The 25,137-nt window shown below is 44.8% G+C and overlaps 1 protein-coding gene across 2 annotated transcripts in view; it reads right to left on the reverse strand.

Annotated features, from left to right (window-relative positions):
• Nucleotides 1–2,375: 2,375 nt before the first annotated feature.
• Nucleotides 2,376–25,137, reverse strand: part of MACROD1 (mono-ADP ribosylhydrolase 1) — a 2,692,027-nt gene continuing 2,669,265 nt past the window's right edge. For both annotated transcript variants that reach the window (XM_085626020.1, XM_085626021.1), the window contains one exon: nucleotides 2,376–3,413. In XM_085626020.1, coding sequence (XP_085482146.1) covers nucleotides 3,382–3,413 — 32 coding nt within the window. In that variant the 3' untranslated portion in view covers nucleotides 2,376–3,381. The remainder of the gene's footprint in view (nucleotides 3,414–25,137) is intronic.

The following is a 25,137-nucleotide window of genomic DNA, read 5'->3' on the forward strand; positions in this document are numbered from 1 at the left end:
TATTTTAGAGGATACACAAGCTTCTCCATTTTAGGAATATCACTCTAGGGGCAAAACAGACCCGCAATCTTTACCCCACCAATAGCTCTCAAACATCACCAGATGGCGCCATGGGACTCCAGCTGCAACTCTGCCAGGCAATTGTGATGACAGAGTATTTTAGGCATCAACTTAAGCATTGGCATCAGTTCCTGGTACATTTTTGCGCCTCATCAAGGCATGCGGATAGGAACCAAGAGAGCATCAGTGACAATAACAGCATTAAACATGTTTGCATACCTTTGCATACATTTGCGTGACATTAAGTCACAGGAGAGGAGGGAGGGTAGTAAGGAATCTGTGGGAAGATTCTGTAACGACCAGAAAAATCAGCAACCGCGGAAACTTACTTTTTATTCTGATGCATACACCTCCATGCAGATTCCTTAACTTATGAATGAGTCCCAAAGCAATACTTCCCTGGGAGGTGTGATTAAGTAGTGCACATTAACCAAGGAGATCATGCAACACAGCCCTGGCAAAGTACTAATCACAGTATGCTTGGCAAAAGTATGCAGGGAGGACCATGTGGCAGCCTGACAGATGTCAGCCATCAGACGCTTCTGGAGAAAGCTGTGAAGCAGCCTCTGCCCTAATGAAATGGGCGCAAATGCACTCCAGATGGTCTATTTTGGCTAAGGCGTAGCAGATCTTGATACAAAGGAATGATCCAACAAAAAATGCTACATTGGGTCACCACACTGCCCTTTTTAGCTTTGGCACAGACCCCAAAGAGCTGATCATCAACTCTGCCCTGAGGAGTGCTATCAATGTAATAGGCTATGCAGCTGCTCTTTTTTTTAGGTCTCGCTTAGGCAGCGCACGCGCTGTCTCTTCGAGACATGCTGTGTTCAGTATGTGGGCTTTAATTCCCCCCTTTATGCCCCTCGCTGCTGATTTGTTAAAGTGTGTTGTTTTGAAAAGCTTGTTGCTCTGTGGCTCGTTTACTTAAAGGTCCCTCCTTCTCGTGTTAAGTTCCCTACCCAGGAGTATTGGCCTATTAAGGGTATCCTTTCTCCCTATTGCTTTTCCCTTTGTGTTGGGCAATCTTTTTTTATGTTGCAGAGTGCTTCTGCATGCTGCTTGTGTTACACTGTCCTTGCCCGCCCGTACATCTCCCACTCTGTTTGTTACACCCCCTCCCTAGCCTCTCTCCCACCGTGCTTTCACGTTCCGCTCCGTTTGTTCCCGCTCCGTTTATTCCACCCTTTCCTCTCCCCACCTTGCTTTCTTGACCTCCCATGCACATGAGACGCCGTGCTTCACGTAATATTCTTTTAATTATTATTGACATCAAGCACTTCTTGAAATGCCTGCGCCTACACTGCGCTTCAAGCCCTCTTTGTCTTGCTTCTGGGAAAGAAGATGTACAGGCTGGCTTAAGTGTATCTCGCCTCTCGCTCTCTGCAGCTACAACTAAAAGAAAGGGTGACCTGTGTCAACCTCTTATATACCGCATGGCACCTCCTGGTGGTGCTGGAGAGCTATTATTGGGAAAAAAGTGTATAGACTCATCTGGCGTTTGGAAGGATATTCATAAGGTGAGGAATCTATGGGAAGATGTATCCATTTGAAATACATTGTGAGACAGGCAGGGGTGTATACCTCCAGGCCACCAATGAGACGGCACCCTGACTTCCATGGTAGATGGTGGGTGGATGGTTATGGGCTAACCTACAAAATTTGAAATAGGGCCCTAAATTAGACAGCCATGAAGAATAGGGGTGGGGGTAAATAGTCTAAAAATTTGAAGGTCACAACTGAGCAACAATGGAGGGCCGGGAGCCCCAAGACAAAATATGATCTGGGCATAGAGGGGTGTGGGAGTTAAGGAGGGCCAAATGTCAATATACTGGGGATGGGATAGAGGGTGACCTGGAAGAATGGGGAGGGACTGCCGGTAATGTGAGTTGTGAACAGGTGTGTGGGAAGTCAGAGGGTAGACTAACAGACAGGCAATGGTGGTGAAGGCAAACCTGTGAATCCTTACCTGCTCACTGGTGTGAGGTCAAGCTGCAAGACACGGAAATAGGACAGTTTTGAGTCACATCGGCCCAGGTCAGGGTAGGTCCAGTGCAACACATGCCTATGCAGCACTCCCTAGGTAATGGATCATTCTGTGCCAGGGCATAAGCAAATGCACAGGCAGAGAGACACACAAACCCTTCCTTCCAGACCACCTCCCCATCGTTTTATAGTTGCTGCCTGACAACTGGTCACTTCCGCCATATTGTCAAAACTCTCTGCTAGGAGTCCTGTATCAAGCGCATGTCCACTCACAAAAAACGGACACTTCAAACAAAAATACAACACAAAAAATGGATAGTCTACACAACTTTTGATATTACATTTATGTATTTCTTGCACAAGCACATCACCTCAACAACAGACTGCAAATCACGGCAATGTGTATGAAAAAGCTGAGTGGATTGTCTGTTCGACCCAGGACCAATGACGAGTGCCAATCACACCTTGACAGAAAGGTATCCAACAATTAAATGGCAGTATCGATGAAGTAGCATAATGGCCTGGTGGGTGCCATCAGATCACAGGGTTAAAGGTACAGCTTTGGATAGATACAAACCTTTTCCATTTTCTTCCTACAGAATATGATTTTTTAGTGGGGAGGTTAATTTTGCAGGTGGGTTAATGGATTAAAGACATCATATTCACACTCTGGAAAAGGGCAAACGCTAGTTAGTTAGAGCCCTTCTAATAAGAATAGATTTCAAGTGAAAATGGGTTTAGCCACAGATCCAAGGGAGGGCTGAGGGCTTCTGGGGGTTACAAGGAGCTGGAGGTTGGAAGATGACTCAGGGAGATGGATGGGGCCCTTGGGTTGGTTAGGGACTTGTCTATTAATCGCACATCTTCCCAGGGCATGGTGTTGTCATCAGTCTTTAGATAAATCCTTGTATGAATCAGATATTGAATAATTTTGAATCAGAGGGTGGGAGGACCTAGATATTGTATTCTTCTTTGTATACCAAGATGAGCATAGATGGAAGATGGGCATCGCTCTCGGCCTTAGAGGTTATCCCTGCTGGGTGGCCAAGATGTAAATAATCTTGAAACGAAGTTCAAAATGGCAACAGAAAACCACAAAGGTTTCAATCACGAAAATCAATCCACTGATGTGTACACTTTTGCAAGTCTAAGGTCAATCAACACGCTTTTACCACACACAAAAAAATACAACAAGCACTTAGTTTAAGAAGGAAAGGGGCATTTAGTGGATGAACCCCCAACCCCAAAAGATGATAAAAAAGACTCCAACGTTGCAACCAGGCGACGGTCCTCATTCCCTCCAGCTTAGATAATTGTTCCGGACTTCTCTGAAATTCAGAGATGGGACTGGACAATAACTGTAGAACCTGCGGGGAGACAAACAACAGGATTTTAGAAGGGGGAAAAGGAGAAGGGAGAGGAAGAAAGGGAAACAAGTTTAAGGAAACAACAGGAAAGGACACATTTACAGCAGAAGAAAGAAATACAGGAGAAAGAGAAGTACCCCCAAAGAGAAGCGCACAGGAGAAAGTGTGAAGGAGGGTTGTAAGACATAGGACAGAGAGAAGAGAAAGAAGTGTAGGAGCCCCAAGTTGAGGTAGTAACTCCGTCTGCATATCTTCATCTCTTAGATTTAACAGAACCAAGAGACTATCTTCTACAAATGGGTGAGGCTGAACCACATGCAAGAACACTGGCTGAAATAAAAGAATGACTAAATATGAAAGACCCACTGTTTAATATTGTCTTTTAACTGCTTTGCTAAGTTTATTTCGAGGATTTGTGGACCTAGCAATGGGAATATTTAAGGCATGTGAATTTATGAACGACCCATTGCTTTCAATGGAGTCAATGGCATGGAAGACCCAAACCACATTGGGGCCGATTCACAGAACTAATCTGAGATAAAATCCTAAACTTACTACTTTTGGTATTCACAGAAGGCATTTAGTAGGATTGCGTCTCAGTTTAGTAGTAGTAAAGTTTGGAGTCCTCACTTAACTACTACTAAATGCCTTCTGTGAATACCAAAAGTAGTAAGTTTAGGATTTTATCTCAGATTAGTTCTGTGAATCGGCCCCATTGTGTCCACATTAAATGAGCCAAGTTGTGTAACATGGTCCACAATGCTTGAGTTTGCTAAGCAGTCTGGGGAACAAAGTGAAGAAGTAAAGATACACGCTCAACCGAGAGAGACTGAAAGTCTCTCCCTGGAAGGCTGAACAGTTGCCCACCTAGAAACATACAGACAGCACCTCGATTCGGGATTTGTGGCAAATGGTGACACTCAGATGCAGAGTATCAATTAAATGTATGATGTGACCCTTCATGCAGCACAGTGTGAAGCTTGCTCGGTCTGTCAATCGTCGGCTTTTTGAGTCCTACGAGCAGGCTGTACAAAAAAGGATGCCGTGATCTCTTGCCCTGAATCAAATTTTACTTGTTCAGCAACACGGTTAGAGCAAATACTTGCAGCGATGAATGTTGCAATAAATCATCACTATGGACTTGATAGAATGGACTAAGATAGGTTTTTTTCAACGCGGGGAGAAGTACACTCACTTTTGTTCCAAGATTGGTCATGAAACAATGGTCATGAAAAGAAGGAAGAGTATAATCAAAATAATTACTGAGGTGAATTCTATGGGGAAAAGCTAGATTTTATGATTCCTAGAAGACGGCTCCTTTCAGGAGATTTACAATCTTGAGTGCTTTGGTCCCAGGAAGTATGTATCGGTATTTCCACTTTCCTCCTATCCAAAATGGCTTTCGTTCCAAAATCTTTAAAAAAATTGTTTGTAACTCCAGCATGTATTGCTTTCCTTGTTCACTTCTGACACAGACTGCCACAGGTCCAGCCACTACACTGAAATCCGGACTTCCTTAAACAAAGAGTAGTTGAAAATCCTGCCCCAGATCACTCCAGTTTCAGGATCGCCTATGGACATTCACCACCCATGTGTATGCCCTGTGTGCCATATTGTAAGGATTCTGCTCAGCTCCTTTTCCACTGAGCTATTACATGAAAATACTCTTACCCCCCCACTTGTGAGAAATTCTTCTTTAGACCCTGGCGACCACAGACCTATTTCTAAATTACAGACCACAATTTGCTTCTCAGTTCTTTAGGTCATAGATACATTTCTTGATATCCCATTATTTCCCAGCTTCAGCTGCTCATTCAGGTAATGTACTTTTAGAACTCCTTCAGGCAAGCATGCCAGTTCTTCTCCAACTCTACTACAGGCGACCTTACAATAAAATAGGCTCAGTCTTCCGAGAGACTCGGTGTTCTTATATTTCTTGACTTCTCTGCAGCATGATTCTTATTGGCCACTGATGTAGGGATCGGTAATCAAGCATTAGCTTGACTTACAACTTTCTTCCAAGACGGCGTGTCAATGTTGTCTAAGCCCTGTTTTTAATGTGACTTTTCACAGTCTGCTTGTGGAGTCTACCATGGGGCTGGGATAACTTTATTGCAATACTGATTACCTACCCTCATCCAGCTAATCAAATGTTTAAGTCCTAAGTTTTACACTACTACAGCTTCTACTTGGTGGTAACGGTCTGCACAAAATGTGAAAAAGGGGGTACAAATGTGCAAAACAGGCACAAAAAATGTGTGAACACTTATTGCATAATTGCCCCCATTGTAGCTGAAATTTAGTCCTGGGGAAGAAAACACCCATTACCCAATGCAAATGTTATTAACACTTGAATCGTGGCCAACCAAGATGGCTGACAACATGTCCTGAACTGAGGCTCTGGACTCCCCTGTGTAATCCTGATGCATCCTGTGGCTCCCTGCCCCTGTGGCAGAGCTTATTTTGTATGTCGTAGGCCCATAGTGGTGGAGCCCCCCCAGAGCGGTCTTGAGTGATTTCACGCTGCCTTAGATGGGCACGGCCTGTAGAGTCCTGATGAGCGCAGCACCTGCAAACTGGTGGGCAGGCGGCACTAGGGCTAGGACGGGGCCCTGAAACGACAGGAGTGTGGGTTCTGAATAGGCCCTGCAGTCCTGCATAGTACGCACGGTGGAGGGAGCAGAGCATCAAGGTCTCCACGTGGTGGCCATGGCCTGAAGCCGGCACCGATGGATCACCGTGATGCCCGCTGCCTGTGTGGGTCACGCAATGAATAGCAGACCAGACAGTGGAGGAGTGGGGCTGTTGGGCCCTCCCTGCTCTTGTGGCATCCAGTTGAAGTTAAAGTGAAGCGCCAGGTGCTGGACATGGGAGCAGCGTGATCCTGTGGGAGGCCATGCTGGGCTATTTGTGGAGTGGGCAGCCTGACGGGGCAAGGCTGGGTGGTCTCCTTGCCTGGTCGCTTAAGAAAGAGACTCCTCCGACCATGAAATTGGAATTTTCAGGGGTGGATGGCAGGATGGTCTCCGCCTGGAGGGTGATAAATCAGTACCTGAGTTTTTACTTGACAGAGACCTATTAAAGCCCAATGGCCTGATGGGCAGACTGCGTTGGAGGCAGACATTAAGGTGGAAGAAATTTGTGAAGTGATTTGTGATATGCCATATAATAAAGCCCCGGGAGTATATAGACTCTATTGTGCATTTGTTGCTCCACTGCTGGAAGTAATACAAGAGGACCGCAGTTTAGGCCTGTTTCCCCAGTCCATGAGGGAGGCAGTCATAATAGTGTTGCCAAGCCGTATTACCTGGATTCTATCATCCATTGTCTATGATAAACGTTGATGTGAAAATATTAACAAAAATATTGGCTAATGGATTTAAACTTGCAATAGGGACTTTGGTGACTAAGGACCAATGTGGGATTATTCCCACTAGAAGTACCACAATGAATATTCAACGAGTAACTCACATTATGCACAGGATCCATGGGTCGGACTCTCAAGGTGCTCTAGTGGCCTTAGATATGGAAAAGACATTTGATACATTGGATTGGGGCTACATGATGGAGGGCCTTAGGAGGATGGGATTTGGGGCCAAGTTCTTGTAGTGGATAGCAAGTGCGCACTGGGGAAATGTCTCGAGCAGCTGGAGGGTTGAGAGGGGGACCAGACAGGGGTGCCAGCTTCCCCCACTGTTGTTCAGCGGGGCGGTGGGGCTGTTGGCCATTCATCTCCGTGGGGCATTAGCAGTGAGGGTAAAAGGGTGGGGAACAATACGCACGTGTTGTCAATATATGCAGAGGGTATCCTTCTTTATTTAACACCACCTCGACATTCCATCCTGAGGCTACTTGTAGAGCTTCATACATTCGGGGAGACGTCGGGGCTATATGTTAACCAGGGTAAGTCATTATTGTTATCATTGGCACGGCTGTACACAGTTCTGGTTGCGGGGCTTCTGCAAGTAGGAATTTGGTGGGAGACGGATACATTCTGCTATTTGGGTATCCAGGTAACACACGTCCCAGCGGCAGTTGGCTTATAATGTACATAGAGCACTGGAGGGATTCCAGGCTTCTGTGATATTTTGGAATACATAGCCCTTATCTATAATTGGCAGAGTAGGGGTTACTAAAATGGTGTACATCCCATGGTGCCTATGCGTAAGCGGATGTCCCTATGTCCAATACCTCATACTGTGTTTAAGGAGTTGGGCAGCCTACTGGTTTCGTTGGTTTGGGCAGGAAGGAGGATTAGGGTAGGACTGATAGTGCTCAAGCTAGTCCTGAGAGAGGGGAATTGGGTCTTCCGGGCCTGGAAATATATTATATGGTTACTCAGCTCCAGCACGCAGTGCGATGGTGTTCACAGAAGCAAAATTGGGTAAAGAGATTGTTAGCAGGGACTTAGGGGCAGAGAACCTGCCAGTCTTCCTCCTGGTAGGAGCACGCCAACTGACCACATGCCCTTTCATAATACGTCAAGTGGCCATAACATGGGAATCAGTGGTGAAGCGGGTCCTGTGGGCAATGCCCTTTTCCGGGGATCTACCGTTGGGATGGCCACAGCAGTTCATTTGCAATGGTTGGGACATGTCCTTGAGACAGTGGACAGAGTGGGAGTGCACCAGGCTGGGTGACTTGTTTACAGGAGAAACCTTTACAACATTCCAGACGATGCAGGAGTACTTCGGGTGGGAGCAGGACAGTTTTTGCAGTTTGCTACATTGACCAGGATGTTTCGAGAAATATGGACTGGGTTCCCTGTGGCATCAGCAGTGTCACAGACGCTGACAGTCTTATTAGTAAGGAGGATTCTAGGTGAGTACTGTCTCCAGTTTATATGCAGCATTAAAACAACACAGGTTGCCGCTGGTAATGAAAATGCGACATGGTTGGGAGGCAGACTTACAGGAACCACTGACGGACAGAGAATGCACACAGGTGCAGGAGGTATCTAGTAATGCTAGGTTTAAACTGACACATTTCCAGATCTCTCATCGCACATACCTCACACCTATGAGGTTGCATCATATTTACCCCCAACGACCACACGGGTGCCTTAGATGCAAATCGGAACAAGCTATTTTCCTATATATGGTCTGGATGTGCCCCGAGGTAGTGCAATATTCGGCTGAGGTTGTAGGTAAACTGCGAGACTGTGACAAGGATCCAACTGGAACCCTCGATCAAGATGTATTTATTGGGGCTTGTTCCCCCCCAAGGATGGTAAGATGCAAAGATGGTTTTCACATTTGGGGCTTATACTGGCCAAAAGGCGGATTGTCATCCATTGGATGGCGAATGTGGGGCCTACAGTGTTGGGGGATGGGCAGTGGCGGAGGGGCATAGAATGAGGATTGTGAGGACTGATGAGAAGGTGGAAGAGGATAGTGCTATATGGTTCAACCTGCAGTGCAGCTTAATAGCCCCAGAGGCAGAGGATCTGTCTGAAGGAGAGGGGTCGATGAATCGGAGACCTAATGGGGTGCGCCCCAACCCAACCTGAGGGATGATTAGGAATGATGCAGAGTGCAGCCACAAGAGTTCTTTCGTTGGGAAGAGTTGGTTACAGAGTGAGGGCAGCCACCTGAGACCATGCCCTCCCCACCAAGCCCCTTGGCTGAGCATGGATAGGGGGTCCCGGCGGAATAGGGCGGGGAAATGGGTACTGCAACGTGACAACCTCATATGGACATGTTATCCAGAGCAATCAGTCAGCAATCGATATGGACTTTATTCTGGTACTGTTCTTTGGTTGTTAGAGGCGGGGTCTTCCCTCTATATGTTGTATTCACAAATGAACAAAACACTAAAGATATATTTTTTTAAAACACCTGGATCTATATTACCCCGTTAACCTCTTAATTACACTGTTACCAAAGAGGGTGCTCTTCAAAAGCTTCTGCCCTCCTCTGCCAGGTGGTAACCTTGTTGGGATGAATTAAAGATGGATGAATGAAGAGCAGTGCACATACAAGCAGCAAAAGTGGAAGCAAAACTGTGGGATGACCTTTAACTTACTCTCCTAAGGAAATCTACTTATAAGAAACTACTAGTAAGTAGTTATTCCATTAGACCTAGCAGCAGCCTGACAAAGCTCTCTGTTTCAGTTTTTTTCAAAACAGCACGATGAAACCTGGGATCATGTTATGTTATGTTACGTTATATAGTTTTCTAACGCACGCGGTTACTCCGAGGAGTGTCCCGGCACGAAACCAAGAGGAGTCACCAGACTAACACTGGGCGAAGAGGTAGGTTTTTAGATGTTTCTTGAAGGCGAAGTGCAAAAGGAAGGGCATTCCAAGCCTGGGTGGCTTATACAGCAAGGGAACAACTGCCCAGTCTGTGGCGAAAGAAGCAGGGCACTTTAGCTAAAAGAAGTGCTGATGAGCGTAGTTGTCTCAGCGGGACAGAGGGAAAACCACTTCCTTAAATATGCGTGGCCATGACCATGGAGGGCACAATGGGCAATGACAAGGGATTTAAATTTGACCAGTTCAGCTACAGGAAGCCAGTGCAGTGAGGGTAGATGTTCGTGCACGCTACTCCTATTGGAAATTCCAAGGAGAAGCCTGGCGGCTGCATTTTGGACGTCCTGAAGTTTATTCAATGCATAACCCGGGATGCCCACATACAAAGCATTGGCATAGTCCAAGCGGGAGAGTATCAAGGCGCGGATGACCGTCTCTTTAGCAGGCCTAGGAAGAAGGGGGAGGAATCTCTTTATGGCTTTGAGGAGGCCAAAGCAGCTGCCTGAGAGCTTCTTAACCTTGGTGGAAAAGGATAAGTTGTCCTCGAACCATACTCCCAGATTCCTAGCGGATTTCCTAGCTCTCTACAAAGAATAAAAAACATAAACTACAGAGGGATTCCAGAAATGTTTCTCTTTCCCTTTGTGTGCTATCTCTCTCTTCTGTAGCTGTTCTGCCTCGAATTTTTGCCTGTTTAATTTGCCTGCTTTCACCCTCTGTCTTTGTTGTCTATCCATCAGCTTGCTCGATACCATCTCAGTTCCACTCGCTTTTCACCACCATTGTTTGCTCCCCCAGAGAACCACACATTACTGACAGTTTTAAGTCGCGAGTGGATGCAAACTAATTTCAGGTGGTAGATAGGCCCTCCCAACAGACTGAAGATGGACACCGATGCCAATGTAATCAAGCTGTCACTCAGACCAATGAAGCTAAGACGACTGCTATAAACATGGCTGCTACTGCTTAAGAATCAGTGGCAATTGACTAAAGTCGGTCACTGCTGTTAATGGACTAGAGGTGGCAGCAGGATCCAATGGAATCAAGATGGCTACTAGCACACAATGCAAACCCAACCCTCTCTGCCGTCATGCATGAGCAGCCCCCATCCTAACATATTCCTGGAAAACCATGCAGGCGTTAGCAGCTGGCCTTAGTCATTATTAAGTAAACGTTGCATTTTGCCATATCCTTTGCAATGGCAACATCCACCATGATTAGTGAAGTGAGAGTCAAATCAATTACAAGAGAAAAAACCTACCAGTAAATCCATCCATCAAAGTGAATTCAGTGCCTCAAGGTCAGTTTGGCACCTCTCTTCCTCATGCTGTACCACCTTGTGTGGTGAGTGAACACCACACTGCTTGTTTTTATGGTAGCCAGACCCCACAAGATGCTTCCAATCATATATGGGGCTGCAGAATCTGTGTGCTAGCTAGTATTTTTCAAAGGACCATAATACTTGCTTCAGCCCACCTCCCAGCCTTTGTTCTTGCACAGCTGCCAGTAAGTCGTTCCGGGTCACATCCGTCTTCCTCACACTGCTTCCTTGTTTCCGCGGTTCCATCGCCTTTCATTAGTGGCGCCCAGCTTTCTCTGCTTGCGTCTCGGTGTCTTCTGAAACACAGGCAGGGATAGCTGGCTTCTCTGCCCCCAGAATTGTCTGGCAATCATATCACTGCGAGAGAAGCGAGTGCAGTGACACTGAGGCTTTTCTGCGACGAGTTCATTCTTTACAGTAGTTATCCATCGAGTTAAAGGATACAGCCATCTTGTTCTAAACTTTTTGAATAATCGTCTGTGAAGCGTATTCAAGACCAACTGAACAACTTCTTTTAAAACTATGTTTAATAAGAATAGAAATCAGAAAATTCCCTTTAACGTCTGGCTTGAGAACACAGATGCCACCAGATCTTTGGTGCACATATAAAAGAGCTTACAGAAGTCTACGGAGAGGGGCTTGGTTCTATCCGCATATAGATTCCACTGAGTACAGGATTTGATTGGGCCCAAGTGTTTGTATTTGTTTTTAGGATTTATAAAGCGCCTGAATCACCCCCCCCCCCCCCCCCCAAGGTGTATCTTCGCGTTTGTGAACTCCAACGTTGGACAGCAACAGGAAAGTATGTTAGAACAATAAGGTCATCAAGAGCTTGCGAAATCTCAGGAGGTCAGAGCATTCACGCAAATGGATTGGCAGTTGATTACAGAAGGTAGGGGCTAAGTGGAAGAAGGCTTTCCCACCTAGCCGAGCTTTCTTGCAGCGTGGGACCACAAGAAGAGATTTAGTCCCTGAGTGTAGTGTCCTAGGAGGCTGATATTTTTTTACATTTCTCTGCTAAAGAACTAGGGACCTTGCCGTTTAGGGCTTTATGAACAATGCAGCAGATCTTGAAGTGGATTCGCTTCCTTACAGGCAACCAGTGCAATTTCTGAAAGAGAGGAAGAGAGGGGGTGTGGGCAGGAGCATTGGAGACCAGTCTTGCTGCGGTGTTTTGGACCACTTGGAATTTGTTCAGTGATGCTTCGCTGGCTGAGATCAGCAACGCATTACAGTAGTCTAGTCGACTCAATACTAGTGCCTGGATCAGTGTTTTACGAGTGGACAAGGGAAATACTCTTCGCAAGAGACCTAGTACATGGAAGCAAGCGCCAATGGTGGTAGAAACCTGCTCCTTCATAATAAGTTTCTGGTCCAGTCGAACCCCTACATTTTTTACCACAGTCTTGGGATCCAATGCAGGTTCCAATTCTGTAGGCCACCAGCTAGGAGACCATCTTGAAGGAGCATCACCAAACAGCATCATTTCCGTTTTGCCTGCGTTAAGCTGGAGAAAATTTTGTCTCATCCAGCTGGCAATGGCTTTCATACCTTCTGAGAGGGTGGACTGGGCATTGGGATCATGTTTGTCAAAGGATAGCAGGAGCTGAGTATCATCAGCATAGGAGATGGGTGTAAAACATAACTTCCTCAGTAAAGTGATGTGCCTCCACTGAAAAGAGTGCTTGTATTGCACTTTTTGGCTTGTGGTAAAGTTTATACTCAATTCAGCAGGACTGAGTTGGTTATGGGGGCAATCCAGTGATCATGGCAATTGGCCTGATCTGTTTATTTTGGAATTTTACGATCAAGCATGTATAGGCCTGACTTATTAAAGCTCGCAGAGAACTATTGTGTTACAGATTACTGCAGTAGTTAAGGGATTTGTGTTGGTTACCCTCTGTGACAAACTGCAGATAGTTGCTCTGTGAGAGTCCTTGAGAGAGATAGTATTTTGCTTAGCCGATTGTCATTTTGTATAGCTTTGTAATTTTAGGACTATATGCTTAGGGTTTGTGTTGGGGGTAAGCTTCCATTCAAAACGGTACGCCTGAGTTATTTATGGTGACATGCTATCTGCCTGCTTGGTTCACAAGAAAACGTTATGTCATATGTCTGGTCAGTTTAATATGAAAAGTTACAACATAAGTAGTAGGCCTGGCTTATTTATTGTGGAAAACATTTGTTAACACTAATAGGCCTCGAACAATGGATTGACATCACCCTGTGTTACAAGGTGTAGACAGGTATTTTGTATCATGTAATTTCACAGATTACCATAAAAGGCAAGGGTTTTGGGGTTGGTCAGCCAATCAAGCAAGCCCGGTGATTCGAAGATTTTCAATGTGATGATTCTTGTTAGACCATATTAAGAGGGCTTGTACATTGTATTGCAAACTGTATCTTTCTACATATTTAAAATGTTATAACCTCATAGATGATGGTTACCAGTTTACGCCTGCACTTCAGTATACCTGTGTCAGTTATAGCATACCCGTGTCAGTTATAGCATAAAGACAATGGTAAAGTTTTGTAGGCCTTATCAGTTCTCTTAGAAAAGTTATGTTAGATTCCTTAGTTGTGATCTGTTTCTAACATTACTACAAAGAAAAAAAGTGTTACCAGCAATAGGTTTTTAAGGGTGAATTGCTATTGCACTCTGTTCAAGCCTGTAGACAGTTATTTTGTTACATGGAATCTCATAGGGATTACCTTAGTAGCTAAGGGTTTGGTGTTTGTCTTTCACCCGACCAACCATGGGGAAAAAGATTTGCACTATGATAATCCTTATTAGGCTCTATTAGGAGGCTTTTTATATTGTTTAACAACTGTAATTTTGTACGTATTTCTAATTCTATTATGTTATGCCTGAAAGTTGCCTTGTGGGAAAGCTTATGTCCAACACAGTTGGTCTAAGTTGGTTATGATAACGAGCTGATACTTAAGAATATAGGTCTGATTGTTTATTATGAAAAGTTAAGATAAAGGCAGTAGGCCTAACACGCTGATTGTGAAAAGCATATGTTAAAGCCAATAGGCATTTAAGAATGGATTCTTATTACTCTGTATTATAACCTATTGATAAGTATTTTGTTGCATGCAATCTCACAGATTGCCATATCAGGCAGTAGTTTTAGTATTGGGTACCCCTCTCATGCACCGTGGATATAGAAGATTTGCACTTTGAGAGGTTTTGTTAGACCCTTTTAGTAGAGATAGTATTTTGCTTTTTCAACTGTAATTTTGTATGCATTTGTAATTTTATGACTGTATGCTTGATGGTTTCGATTCACTGGCCTGGCCAGGTAGTTTGGACCGGACTGTTCATATTGGAGCAGGGTCAAGTCTGATTTGGACAAGGCTGGGTCCAAACTGAAGGGGCATGGTGGTCAAGCGAACGATGGGTTGGAATGCTACCCTAAGCAATTGTCAGTGGTTAGACTTATTGCAAGCTTTCTTCTCTGCACCTTTTGTATGTTTTATGTATGATTGCTGGTTGCCTTGTGGGAATGCTTAACCTCAAAACAGTAGACCTGAGTTGGTTATAGTGGCAGGCCAATATTAACATCTACAAACCTGATTGGTGTGTTAAAAAAAAACATATTTTCAGATGCCATAGGTCTGTTCTTTTTTATTATGAAAAGTTACGACAAAGCCGGTAGGCCTGATTTATTTACTATGTTACACATATGGTAAACCCAATAATCTTTTAAGTGTGGATTGTTTTTGCACATTGTTTACGCCTGCGGGCAGGTATTTTGTTACATGAAATCTCACAGATTACTTTGTAGGGAAAGATCTTTTTTTTTTTTTTTTCCTCATGCGCCACCAAGGTTCTATGTGCGAGATCGATAGGTTAGCAAACAAAATGCTACCTCAGTCGGCAACTGGAGGGGACCAAACGATGAGCGAGAACCTCGTCCCATAGCAGTAGAGCTTGACATACCAACGATCAACATAGCGTAACCTTACAGAGGATTTTGAAAATCCACCAGAATACTGAACAAGAGTATCCAGGCATTACTCATACCCAGACATAGGATAGATGGCTTAATCATTGGACCTGGGGAAAAAAAAAAAAAAAAAAACCAGACTCTCAATGATCCCATCTCAGGAGGCGCCAAAAAGATCTTTTCTCAGGATTCCCTATTCTGACCAAGTCCAGCTTGGAGACTTGCAGGGCAGAAGCAAACCATTCAATAACAGAGGGAGGTGAACAGTCCTTCCACTTCTTGCATATCTCCCTTCTAGCAAGCAATATTGCATAGAAGACTAACTTTTTCGCCATATTGGAGACCCCCTCTAGAATTCCAAAGATCACTAACTGAGAATCTAATACTATGTTGAAATCGACAGAAGTTGACAGAATCTTACAAATGGCTTCCCAGAACTGCGACAAAGAAGGGCACTCGTAAAACATGTGGATGTCCGAGGCAGCCAAGAGACCACATCTAGCACACTTCACCATGTTCCCCTGAATAAATTTGGACAGGCGAAGGGGAGAGTAGTACGCTCTGTGGATAGTATAAAGGTGGTTCCTGCGCAACCATGCCGGCTTCACGACATCCCACATCATTCTACATGATTTTCCCCATAACTCTTGCAGGTTGGTATTGCTTATATCTGACCCCCAAAGCTCATCAGGTAGCAGAAATTCCCCGTCCAACTCCTCCAAAATCAAATTGTACCATGACGAGATCTCTTTCCTGGCAGGGGGTTTGTCGATCAACAAATTTATGAAAGTACTGTAGCCACCTAATGGGGGCTTACTTCTCTGAGAGGGCTGTGCTATATAAGATCTATACCAACTGGACATCTGCAGATATTTTAGCCTAGATAGGCCAGAACCAATCTTCCCACTCAGGCAATCCCAAGAAAGCAATTCACCCTCAACAAATAGGTCTCCCCAACACTCCAACCCTGCCTCCCTGATGGGTAATGCAAGCAAGTCACCAACCAGGTCGGGGGATCGGGGAGATCCCATAAGGGAGTCCTACTGCCATAATACCCTATTTTAATGGCTTTTAGAACCTGGACCCAAGTCCTTGCCATCCCCAGTAGGATCTTCAGTTTAATCTTTTTGAAGTACTTCGGATCCCCAAATTTCAAAAGGAATCCAAACTGACTAACCCCCTCTCCATCAAGCAGGGTGGTGTATAGAGTTCCCACACCAAACTCTAATGGCTTCTTTAACAGCATTCTGGCATGGGAAAGCTGGAACGCCCATGCATACAACTGGATGTCCGGAGCAGCCAAGCCCCCCTTTTCCCTACGCCTCCTTATCTTTTTCCACGAGATTCTTGGAAGATGTTTATTCCAAATAAATGTGTTAATCTCGGCCTGGAATGTTTTAATAAGGATTGGATCGAAGTACAGGGGAATAGTGTTAAATAAAAAGGAAAGCTTTGGCAGAACCGACATCTTGACCAGATTAGACCGTCCCAGTAACGACAGAGGGAGACAAGACCAGGACTGAAGTAACTTACGACAGTCCTTAACTATCTTTGAAAAATTGATATTGACAATCTGGTCTAAATCCTCAACAATATCAAGACCCAGGTATCTCAACTTCTTTCCTGGCTGAATACCGGCAATACTCAAACCCTGGTCCATACTCCAAGTCATCATCTCAGTTTTTGTGGCATTGATCTCATATCCAGATACTTCTCCAAATGCAGAGGCTAGCTTGAATATTTCTGGAAGAGCCATATGGGCATCGGAAGTATAAATAAGGATGTCATCCGCGTACAGGGCCACTTTTCTCTCCCAGCCCCTACACGCAAACTCCTTGATGTTAGCATTATCCCTCAGGCTTTGGGCAAAGGGTTCAACATACAAATCAAATAGGAGCGGAGAGAGAGGGCAACCCTGCCTTGTACCCCTCGAGATGTTGAAGGGATCAGATAAACTTCCATTCACCAATACACAAGCACTTGGGTTCTGATATAAAAGGCCAATTGTCCGACGAAACCCTGATCCCACCCCGAACTTCGCCAGGGCCTCCGACAGATACAACCAATTCACTCTGTCGAAGGCCTTGGCGGCGGTCCAAGGTAAGGACCGCCAAGGGGGAAGGCTCCAAAACTGCCAGATCTATTGCCCCAATTAAGTCATATGTCAGTTCATTTAACTGGCGCCCTTTGACAAACCCTTTCTGATCGGGATGCAAGATTTTAGGTGCAACAAGAGCTAGTCTATTGGCCAAAATTGAAGCAAATAGTTTATAATCTGCATTCAGAATGGAAATAGGCCTATATGAACTACATGCCGTTGGTGGTTTCCCCGGTTTTAAAATTACAGTGATGGACGCACTGTCCCAGGACTTCGGGGGAGACCCACCAGCCAGTAAGATGTTATTAAATAGTAGAACCAAGAAAGAGACAAGTTCCCGCTCGAGTACTTTATATAATTCAGCCGGGAGGTCGTCTGTACCAGACGCCTTCCCCTTTTTGGCATTGTATAAGGCCTTGATGACTTCCTCCTCCGAAATTTCACCATCTAATATTTCGCTCTGCTCAGCAGAAAGTGCTGGAAGGGTGATCTTGCTAAGCCAATCTCTGATGGTATTTAAACTAATGTTCTTGTCTTCACAATAAATATTCTGAAAAAAATCTCTAAAGGCAGATCTAATATCATCATCACGGGAGAGTGGGGAACCATTGACTCTAATCACCTCGATGTTATTCCGTACTTGGTCCGTTTTGGTTTTCCAGGCCAATAGTTTCCCCGCTCCTTCTCCATATTGAAAATGTGCAAGTTTGCTGGCCTCCCACCTTTCTTGAACCCGCTGATTTAGAATCGAAGCTAGATGGCCCCTTGAGGAAAGTAAACTCTCAGACAAAGAAGAGCGAACCGCTTCTGTGTTATAGTTATCGACTTGATCTAATTGGGTCTGAATCTTAGCAATATTAGCTTCCGCTGACATAACGGCCTCCCTATATTCCTTCCTCCTGAACGCCATTTTATTTGTAATGAGCCCTCTCAGAAATGCTTTCAGAGAGTCCCATACAATTCCGATGTCTGCCGAGCCAACATTTACCCTTAAAAAGAGGCTCACCTCAGACTTGAGGAAAAGAACGTCTTCTGAGTGAGAGAGTAAGGAACGATCAAAGGACCAACTCCTCACCGGCGCCCTTAATAGTGATATAAGATCCAAAGCTATAGCGGAGTGGTCAGACAAGTGTATTGGAAGGTATTTAATATCTTTAACAAGATCTACTAAGGAATGGCTAATTAGTATAAAGTCAATTCTAGATTGATGGTTGTATTTGTGATAATATCTTTAAATTAACCAAAGCCATGATATTAGATAACTGACCCTAAGAATACAAAACCTTGCGTAGGTGCCCTCATTTGTCTGACCTAACCTTATAGCAGACAACAACATATCTAAGATTTTCATATTCAAAGCAAAATATAATAGAACACTAAGATGGCACAAGAGGAATTTTTTAATCGTTTTACCCCGTGACCCTCCCAAGCCCCCCATCCTCACCCCACCCACCCCCCCCTGGAGAACCCGTGGTGTATCTAACCGGATCAAATCCAGCAGATGGCACCCCTAACTCAAGCTCCCATGCTTCCCACCAACCCCTGAACCGAGTTACGCAAAAAAAAAAAAAAAAAAGTTCAGAGTAACCGTTGATATTTATGGAAGGTGGTTAGGAAAAGGAAAGTATATAAAGAAATTTCTTGTTTACCCTCTTTTTTTTTTTTTTTTTATACTTTCCTACCACCTCACTCCCCTTTTCCCTTATCATTTTCCCATTTCTTTTCCCTTCCCCCCTCTCAAATAGCAGCATTCAAGTGATTGTACCTAGCCTTCAGAATCAATTCCTTCCTTAACTCTAACTTAACCCGTTGTCTTATTGCCCAATTCTAAGAGGAGCTTGTCAGCAGCTTGCACTGTACTTATGTTAGACATTTTGTTGTTGAACATCACCCTCAAGACGGCAGGGAAAACCAACTGGGCGGTGGCTCCCAACTTTCTAAATGCTTCAAGCCGCCTTCCAAACTCCCACTGTTTTTCTAACGTAGCCCTGGATAGATCGGACCTAATAAGAAAAGTAAATCCCTTTCCTGGAAGAGATTTTTGTTTCAAAGCTAAATTAAGAATCCGCTCTTTGAGGGCGTAGGTGTGGAAGTTGACGAGGATTTTGCGAGGCTTAGGTCTTTGCTGGTTCCTCCTAAATGGGTCCCTATGGACCCTTTGAATGTCAATGGCCAGTTCTTCTGAAGACTGATCTAGATCCAACGACTCCTTCAATAACTGCACCACATAAGTTTTAACATCAGAACCTTCGGAGCCCTCTGGTACATTAAGTATACGGATATTAGATCTTCTGGCATTATTCTCTAACACCTCCATCCTGTCTAATAGGGTCTGATCAACCTTCCGCAACTTGACAATCTCCTCCTCCACTTTATCAAGGTGCATAGACAACGCAGTGACTGTTTCTTCTAACTCTCCAGTCCTGGAAGTTAAACCGTCGATCTTTTTGTCTAGGGACTCACAGTGGTTGCGGATGTCCATCTGGTTAGCGGAGGATTCTTCAAACCCCTTTTTGATATCTTGAGAGAGGGAGGAAAACATTGCTAGTAGGGAGGCAGCGGAATCTGTGCCCTCGGTCTCATGGTAAGTGGCGGAGGCTTGCTGCTGTGCCAAATGTGGGGGAGCATCAAACCCTGCTCTAATTGTGTCAACAGAATCCAGTTGGGCTCCGTCCCCCTGGCATTCACGTATTAACGGACCAGGCAAGCCTCTAGGCAATGGATCGCCCCTAGATATAACTAACTCCCCCGTAGATGAGACATTCACAGAAGTGGGCAGTGCCCCTGAATCTCCTCCTAAGGGGGGACAAGGGGCCGGAGTACAGTCCGGAACTGAAGTCGGAGCATCCATGACATCCGGAATAGTGGGAGTGATGGGAGCAGGTATTCTCACCCCCCCTGAATCCATTACTGACAGAGAGGCAGACATGTCTTGAGCGTCTTGTAAGCAGAGTACCTGTGGTATTGCTTTGAAGTAGGAACGCAAGGACGGAGTTATCTTAGTACCCAACTCTGCGTTCAAATCCCTTTTAAGTTTTACCTTACGTCTGGTTCCGTTTGCACTTATGCCCTTTGATTTTACTTCTGCAGACAAATAAGAAGAAGCTTTCTTACCTTCAAGAAGGCCTCCCACCGGTCTAGCCTGGGTTACCTCACATGGAGTATTACGAGTGGACTCCTTCCCCGGTGCTCTGCCTCTTCTGCGAGCCCCTCTGCCTTTGCCTTTAATTTTGGGGGACCGTGGATGTAGCTGCAAACACTCCTCTTCAGACTTCTCCGAAAACTCCTCCACGGAAATTCCCGTTTGCCTTGTGCCCATAGGACACTGAGCTGCCTCTTTACCCTCCACTGCTCCTCGTGAATCAAGCTCGAGGTTTAAAGCTTGGGATTTGACTAGCGCGCTACATACAGTAAGCGCTAGACAGCGTGCCTTCCTCCCCCGTCGCAACTCCAGGGCGGCCACAGACCAGAGCCAGAAAACGGCCGGCGCTCCGCGATGTATTTCTTCATCTTTCAAACTTAGTTTAGGGCCAATAGAGCATACAGCTTCCCAGCCGCCTCCGCCGCCGAAGCTGCCTGATTCGCCGCCCAGAGCTCCCGTCATAGGGAGGAAGAACAAACAAACAGCCGCGTCGAGATCCAACAATTACCGGGTATGTCAAAAGAATACTCGCTGCTTTCCTTCGGTTTACTCTTTAAAGTCCAAGAGCTTGGACAATAAAAAGATTCTTTCAAAGATTCAGGGGAAATCTCAAAACGTGAAAGTTACTCATATTTCTTTAAGGTGCAGGGATTAGGTGAAGAACAGCGGGAGCCCGGTCACGGAGCTCCGCAGCGAGTCAGCCGACTGCCGCCATGTTCTCCCCCGAAAAAAATCAAGGGAAAGATCTTGTGTTGCTTATCTCATTTGACAACTCTAGGAGTAGAACACTTACACTGTAATAATTCTTACTATAAACTCTTGGTAAGACTTGACAGGCTTAGCTGTATCCCAGGATCTTGAACTAAAATCATTAAATAATAGATACATCCATATAAATAAATATATTTATTTTGCAGTTTTCTATAGCACATGATCACCCAGGGTGTACATGCACTTTACAAGTTAACAATAAGTGTGACATAAAATCTTATGTAGAAATGCTAATTATTAAAAATAAGTAAAACATGGATAATAAGCGAGGAGGAGAGTGTGTGGGGGAAGTAGGATAAGAGCAGGTAAAAGAGTATGTAGGCGAGACTTGAGAAGGGGCAGCATTAGCAGGAGTGAAGGGGATAAATGGGTTGCGGGAGGAATGAGTTAACTGGGCTAGGGAGATGAAGGAAGAGGAAAATGAAATGGGCGTCAAGAAGGTAGAGGGATGGAGGGTGAGATTACAAGTGTATTGTATCGATCAGTTCTGAAAAAGTGGGAAATACTGAGACAAGTATAGTTTGAACAGGTCAGTCTTCAACAGACGACACAGGAAAAGGAGGCTTGGAGCAGTTCTGATTGTAGGCAGAGAGTTCCAAAAGGTGGAGGCTGCTCCAGAGAAGGGCTGTTGTAGAGCATGAGAGGCTCAGAATAAGAGTGTTTCCAAGAGAAGGTTTTCTCTGCTTCTCGGGTTCCATGTTCCACCTAATGTCTTGAGCATGTTGGTCAAGTAAGATTGGGCTTTTGCAAGGATTCCTTTGAGGGCTAAACAGCCCAGCTAGAACGTGATAGTGGCTTTGACATGGAGCGAGTGCAGATCAATGAGTACTGGAGGGATGCGATTGAATATCTTGGTCATAGAGAGTAGCCTGGGTCCTGCATGGAAGACAGTTTGTATTGGAGTAAGGGCAGATTGGGAAGCCTCTGTTAGAATCATATTGCATGGATATCCATTTTCAAGCGCTCTGATTGTAAGATTGTTTTTAGTTTTATTTAGTGCTTTCCATTGGAAATTAGCGTTCTTAGCAGTTTATTATGTGTAGGTCATGGTTAGGGAAGAGTCTAGTATTATTTCAAGGAAGGAGACCAATGGCGACAAAGTGGGGTGACATCTGGCAGATCAAGGTACTGTGGCAGATCTGTGTTGAAAGATTGTTTTGCTTTGGGTAAGAACAGAAAGAATTAAGTCTTTTTAAGGTCAAGAGTGAGAAAACATATCATCATCCAAGCCTGAATGTTCAGCAAGATTGCTCTTATGGTGAGTATGTTGTTTAGGGTGAGGTTTTCAGGTAAATTTAAACATGGACTGCATTTTGGTGAATCCAGACAGCAAAAACGTTGCAGATTTCGGCTACTGGTTCTACATAGAGGTTTGAAGAGCAATGGGGAAGGACCAGTAATAATAACCTTATTGTGTGATTAATTAAAATCTTTATAATGTTCGAATCATGCATAAGAATGCATAACATCTCTTGGAACTAATATTAAAATGAGATAAACATCAAAATGTGCAATTAGGTCATATGAAGCAGCAGCGATCCGCAATAAAGCGATAAAATGCATATATAAGTGATTAAAATTTTAGCAATCCATAAGAAGGCAAAGACATGACAAAGACAGGCAGGCGATTGTGTTAAATGAAATAAAACGTCAATCTATACAGGAAAAAAGGCCTACGAACAAGGTCATCTAAAATATGGCAGCACCAAATCTGTCACCAGCAGAGCTATAGGGTACTTAATCATTGGCAGTGTACTGGCTAAAGTTTTACATAGTACTGCTCTCAAATGCTATGCTGGTACCACAAGATAAAGTGCAAGTTAATTGTCTGGCAGCCATTATGCGTAAGAAGGATGATTGGTGGCATAGTTTAGGCAGTTATTGACTAAGCCCAAGCATTCTTAGTCATTTGATCAACCTTGAAAAACAGGTTAAGTGCTAGATAGTTCTTAAGTGGTCTGTTGATTCCCCACTAAGGTTGTCCTTACCTGAAAACAATTAATTTCTTTTATGCAAGCTTGTATAAGGTTGATGTTTTTGCCGAACTTAGCCAGGTCTGTTGGCTCAGTGATAGTGAACACCAAGTTCTTGCCTCATTGCAACCTCGAATTCCGTGAGCCAGAAAGAGTGGTTTTAGCCTATGCAACGGGCTTGCAGTACTGCCAGGCAACAGCACAGTAGATGGTTGAAAGACTCAAACCTATAGGCGCAAATGCTGCAGTTGGCGATCTTGGGCAGAGACAGCCATTTGGGATTTAGTTCTTCAGTTTGTAGGCCCATTAGCCTTGCCACCATTATTTGCAAATTTCCAGAGCGCACAGTGGAGGTATGGCTGAGGCCTGAGGCAGTGGGGTTGCATTTTGGCGTACGAATTCCCCACTGCATGCTGTACTGTTGAGTTCTTAAGATTGTCCATGTTGCTGCCTTTAAAAGGGTCCTTGTTTGCTTTTTCAGTATTGATTTCATTTCTGCATGTGAAAGCTGTAACTTGCAGCCTCTGCAGGTAAGAGTGAAGGGGCGGTGGGGCGGCTGGGGGGGGGATTTCGAGAGAAGGCCACAAGGAAAATTAAATAAATACTTAATTTTCCCTCGTGATCTTCTCTCGAATCCCCCCCAGCCGGCCCCACCACCCTTACCTACAGCGGCCGTGGCTAGTAACTTGCTTAATACCATCTGGTCAATTTGAAGAGTAGCAATTGTTCTTTGTAGCTTTTGCAACCACGGATTCCTCTCTGAGTTAAAAATGTTCTCAAGGATAGCTTTCACGGTCTTGGACTGTGCTTTTTTGATCCCGCTGTAAAACCTTACAAAGGATGCCATACTGGCCCATGGGTGCCCCTCCAGTCCAAATTCCAGCCTTGCTAGGCATCAGCGTAAGTATGATGGTAATCTGAAGACCCTTTTGTAGGCTCGGAGTTGGAATTTTTCCAAGATGTTGACATGTTGACTCGGGTAGGCTTCATGACGTTAGTTGATCGTAGGTATAAGTGTTGGGGAGGGATAGATCCTTGGGGAACTCCACAAATGATAGGTAATGGATCAGAAAGAATGTTGTTAATTTTTACAATTTGTGAAGGCTTGGAGAAGAAGAAGGCATGCCATTTACAGGACTGTGTCTTTAAATCCGAAGCGATGTTCGAGGAGGTTAAGTAATCTGGAGTGATCGATTGTGTCGAAGGCTGCTGTTAGGGTCAGTTAAACAAGCAGGCAGGATCCCCGCCTCTCCAGTACATGGTGAATGGAATCCAGGATTTTGAAAGAATCCACATAAATACATATCGTGCATTGGGTCAACCCCTTTTTTGCCATCGGTCTGTCTGAGTCTCATTTACACTCCGCCTCCATCCATAGCCACCCTTAATGGGGATACAATGGGCAATTGCCATTCTGATCCTGGCCTTCTTATATGAGAGGAAAGCTTTGGAGAGTTCCTGACCAGGAAATAGGCAGAACATTCCCTAAGGAAATCAATGTTGGAACCTTGATTCAGAGTCTCTGCCCTGTCTTCCACGATTTAGACACCAGAGCGTATACTGCAGAGAGAGAGTGTGTGTTATAAAGCTTAAGGTATGTAGATGCCCTGTTGAACCACATCATATTGCATGATGCCACTGGTGTGTCCTGCTTCTCCATCCACAATTTCCTGATGCATGATGTTCTTTGTCAGGGCATTCGGGAGTAGGAAATGACACAAGGAGCAGGCTACAAGATCCCACGCACACAGATCGAGGTCGCAAGGGGTCGAGCCTTAACTAGGACCTCTTTAGAGCAGTGCTTAATTTGAGCCAGTGGTTTCCGGTGCTCAGCACCGGCACTTAATCATCAACCCTTGCGCTTTTCATGAGCACCAGTTAAGGACACATTAATTTACGGGGAGATTAAGTGATTTGCCCAGACTCACAGGATGTTGAGCCAATGCCGAGACTCAAACCAGGTTTTCAGGCTCCGAAGTCGGCAGCTCCAGCCATTACGCCACATCCTCTTCCCACTTTCATGGTTAGTAGTTGGTTCCGTTTTAGACGGTTAAAACAGGAGACCCCCGGCACTTATGTTTTTTACAAATTAACCACTGCTTTAGAGTGGGGTGGCTCAGAGCAGCATACAGGGTGGACACTGGCTCAGCAGAAGAAATAGTTACTGCTCACTCAAAGGGCTGCTTATACTGCCCCTCATTTTTAGGCCTGA

Source organism: Triturus cristatus, chromosome 9 (genome assembly GCF_964204655.1).
Source record: "Triturus cristatus chromosome 9, aTriCri1.1, whole genome shotgun sequence".
NCBI classification, from domain to species: Eukaryota; Metazoa; Chordata; class Amphibia; order Caudata; family Salamandridae; genus Triturus; species Triturus cristatus.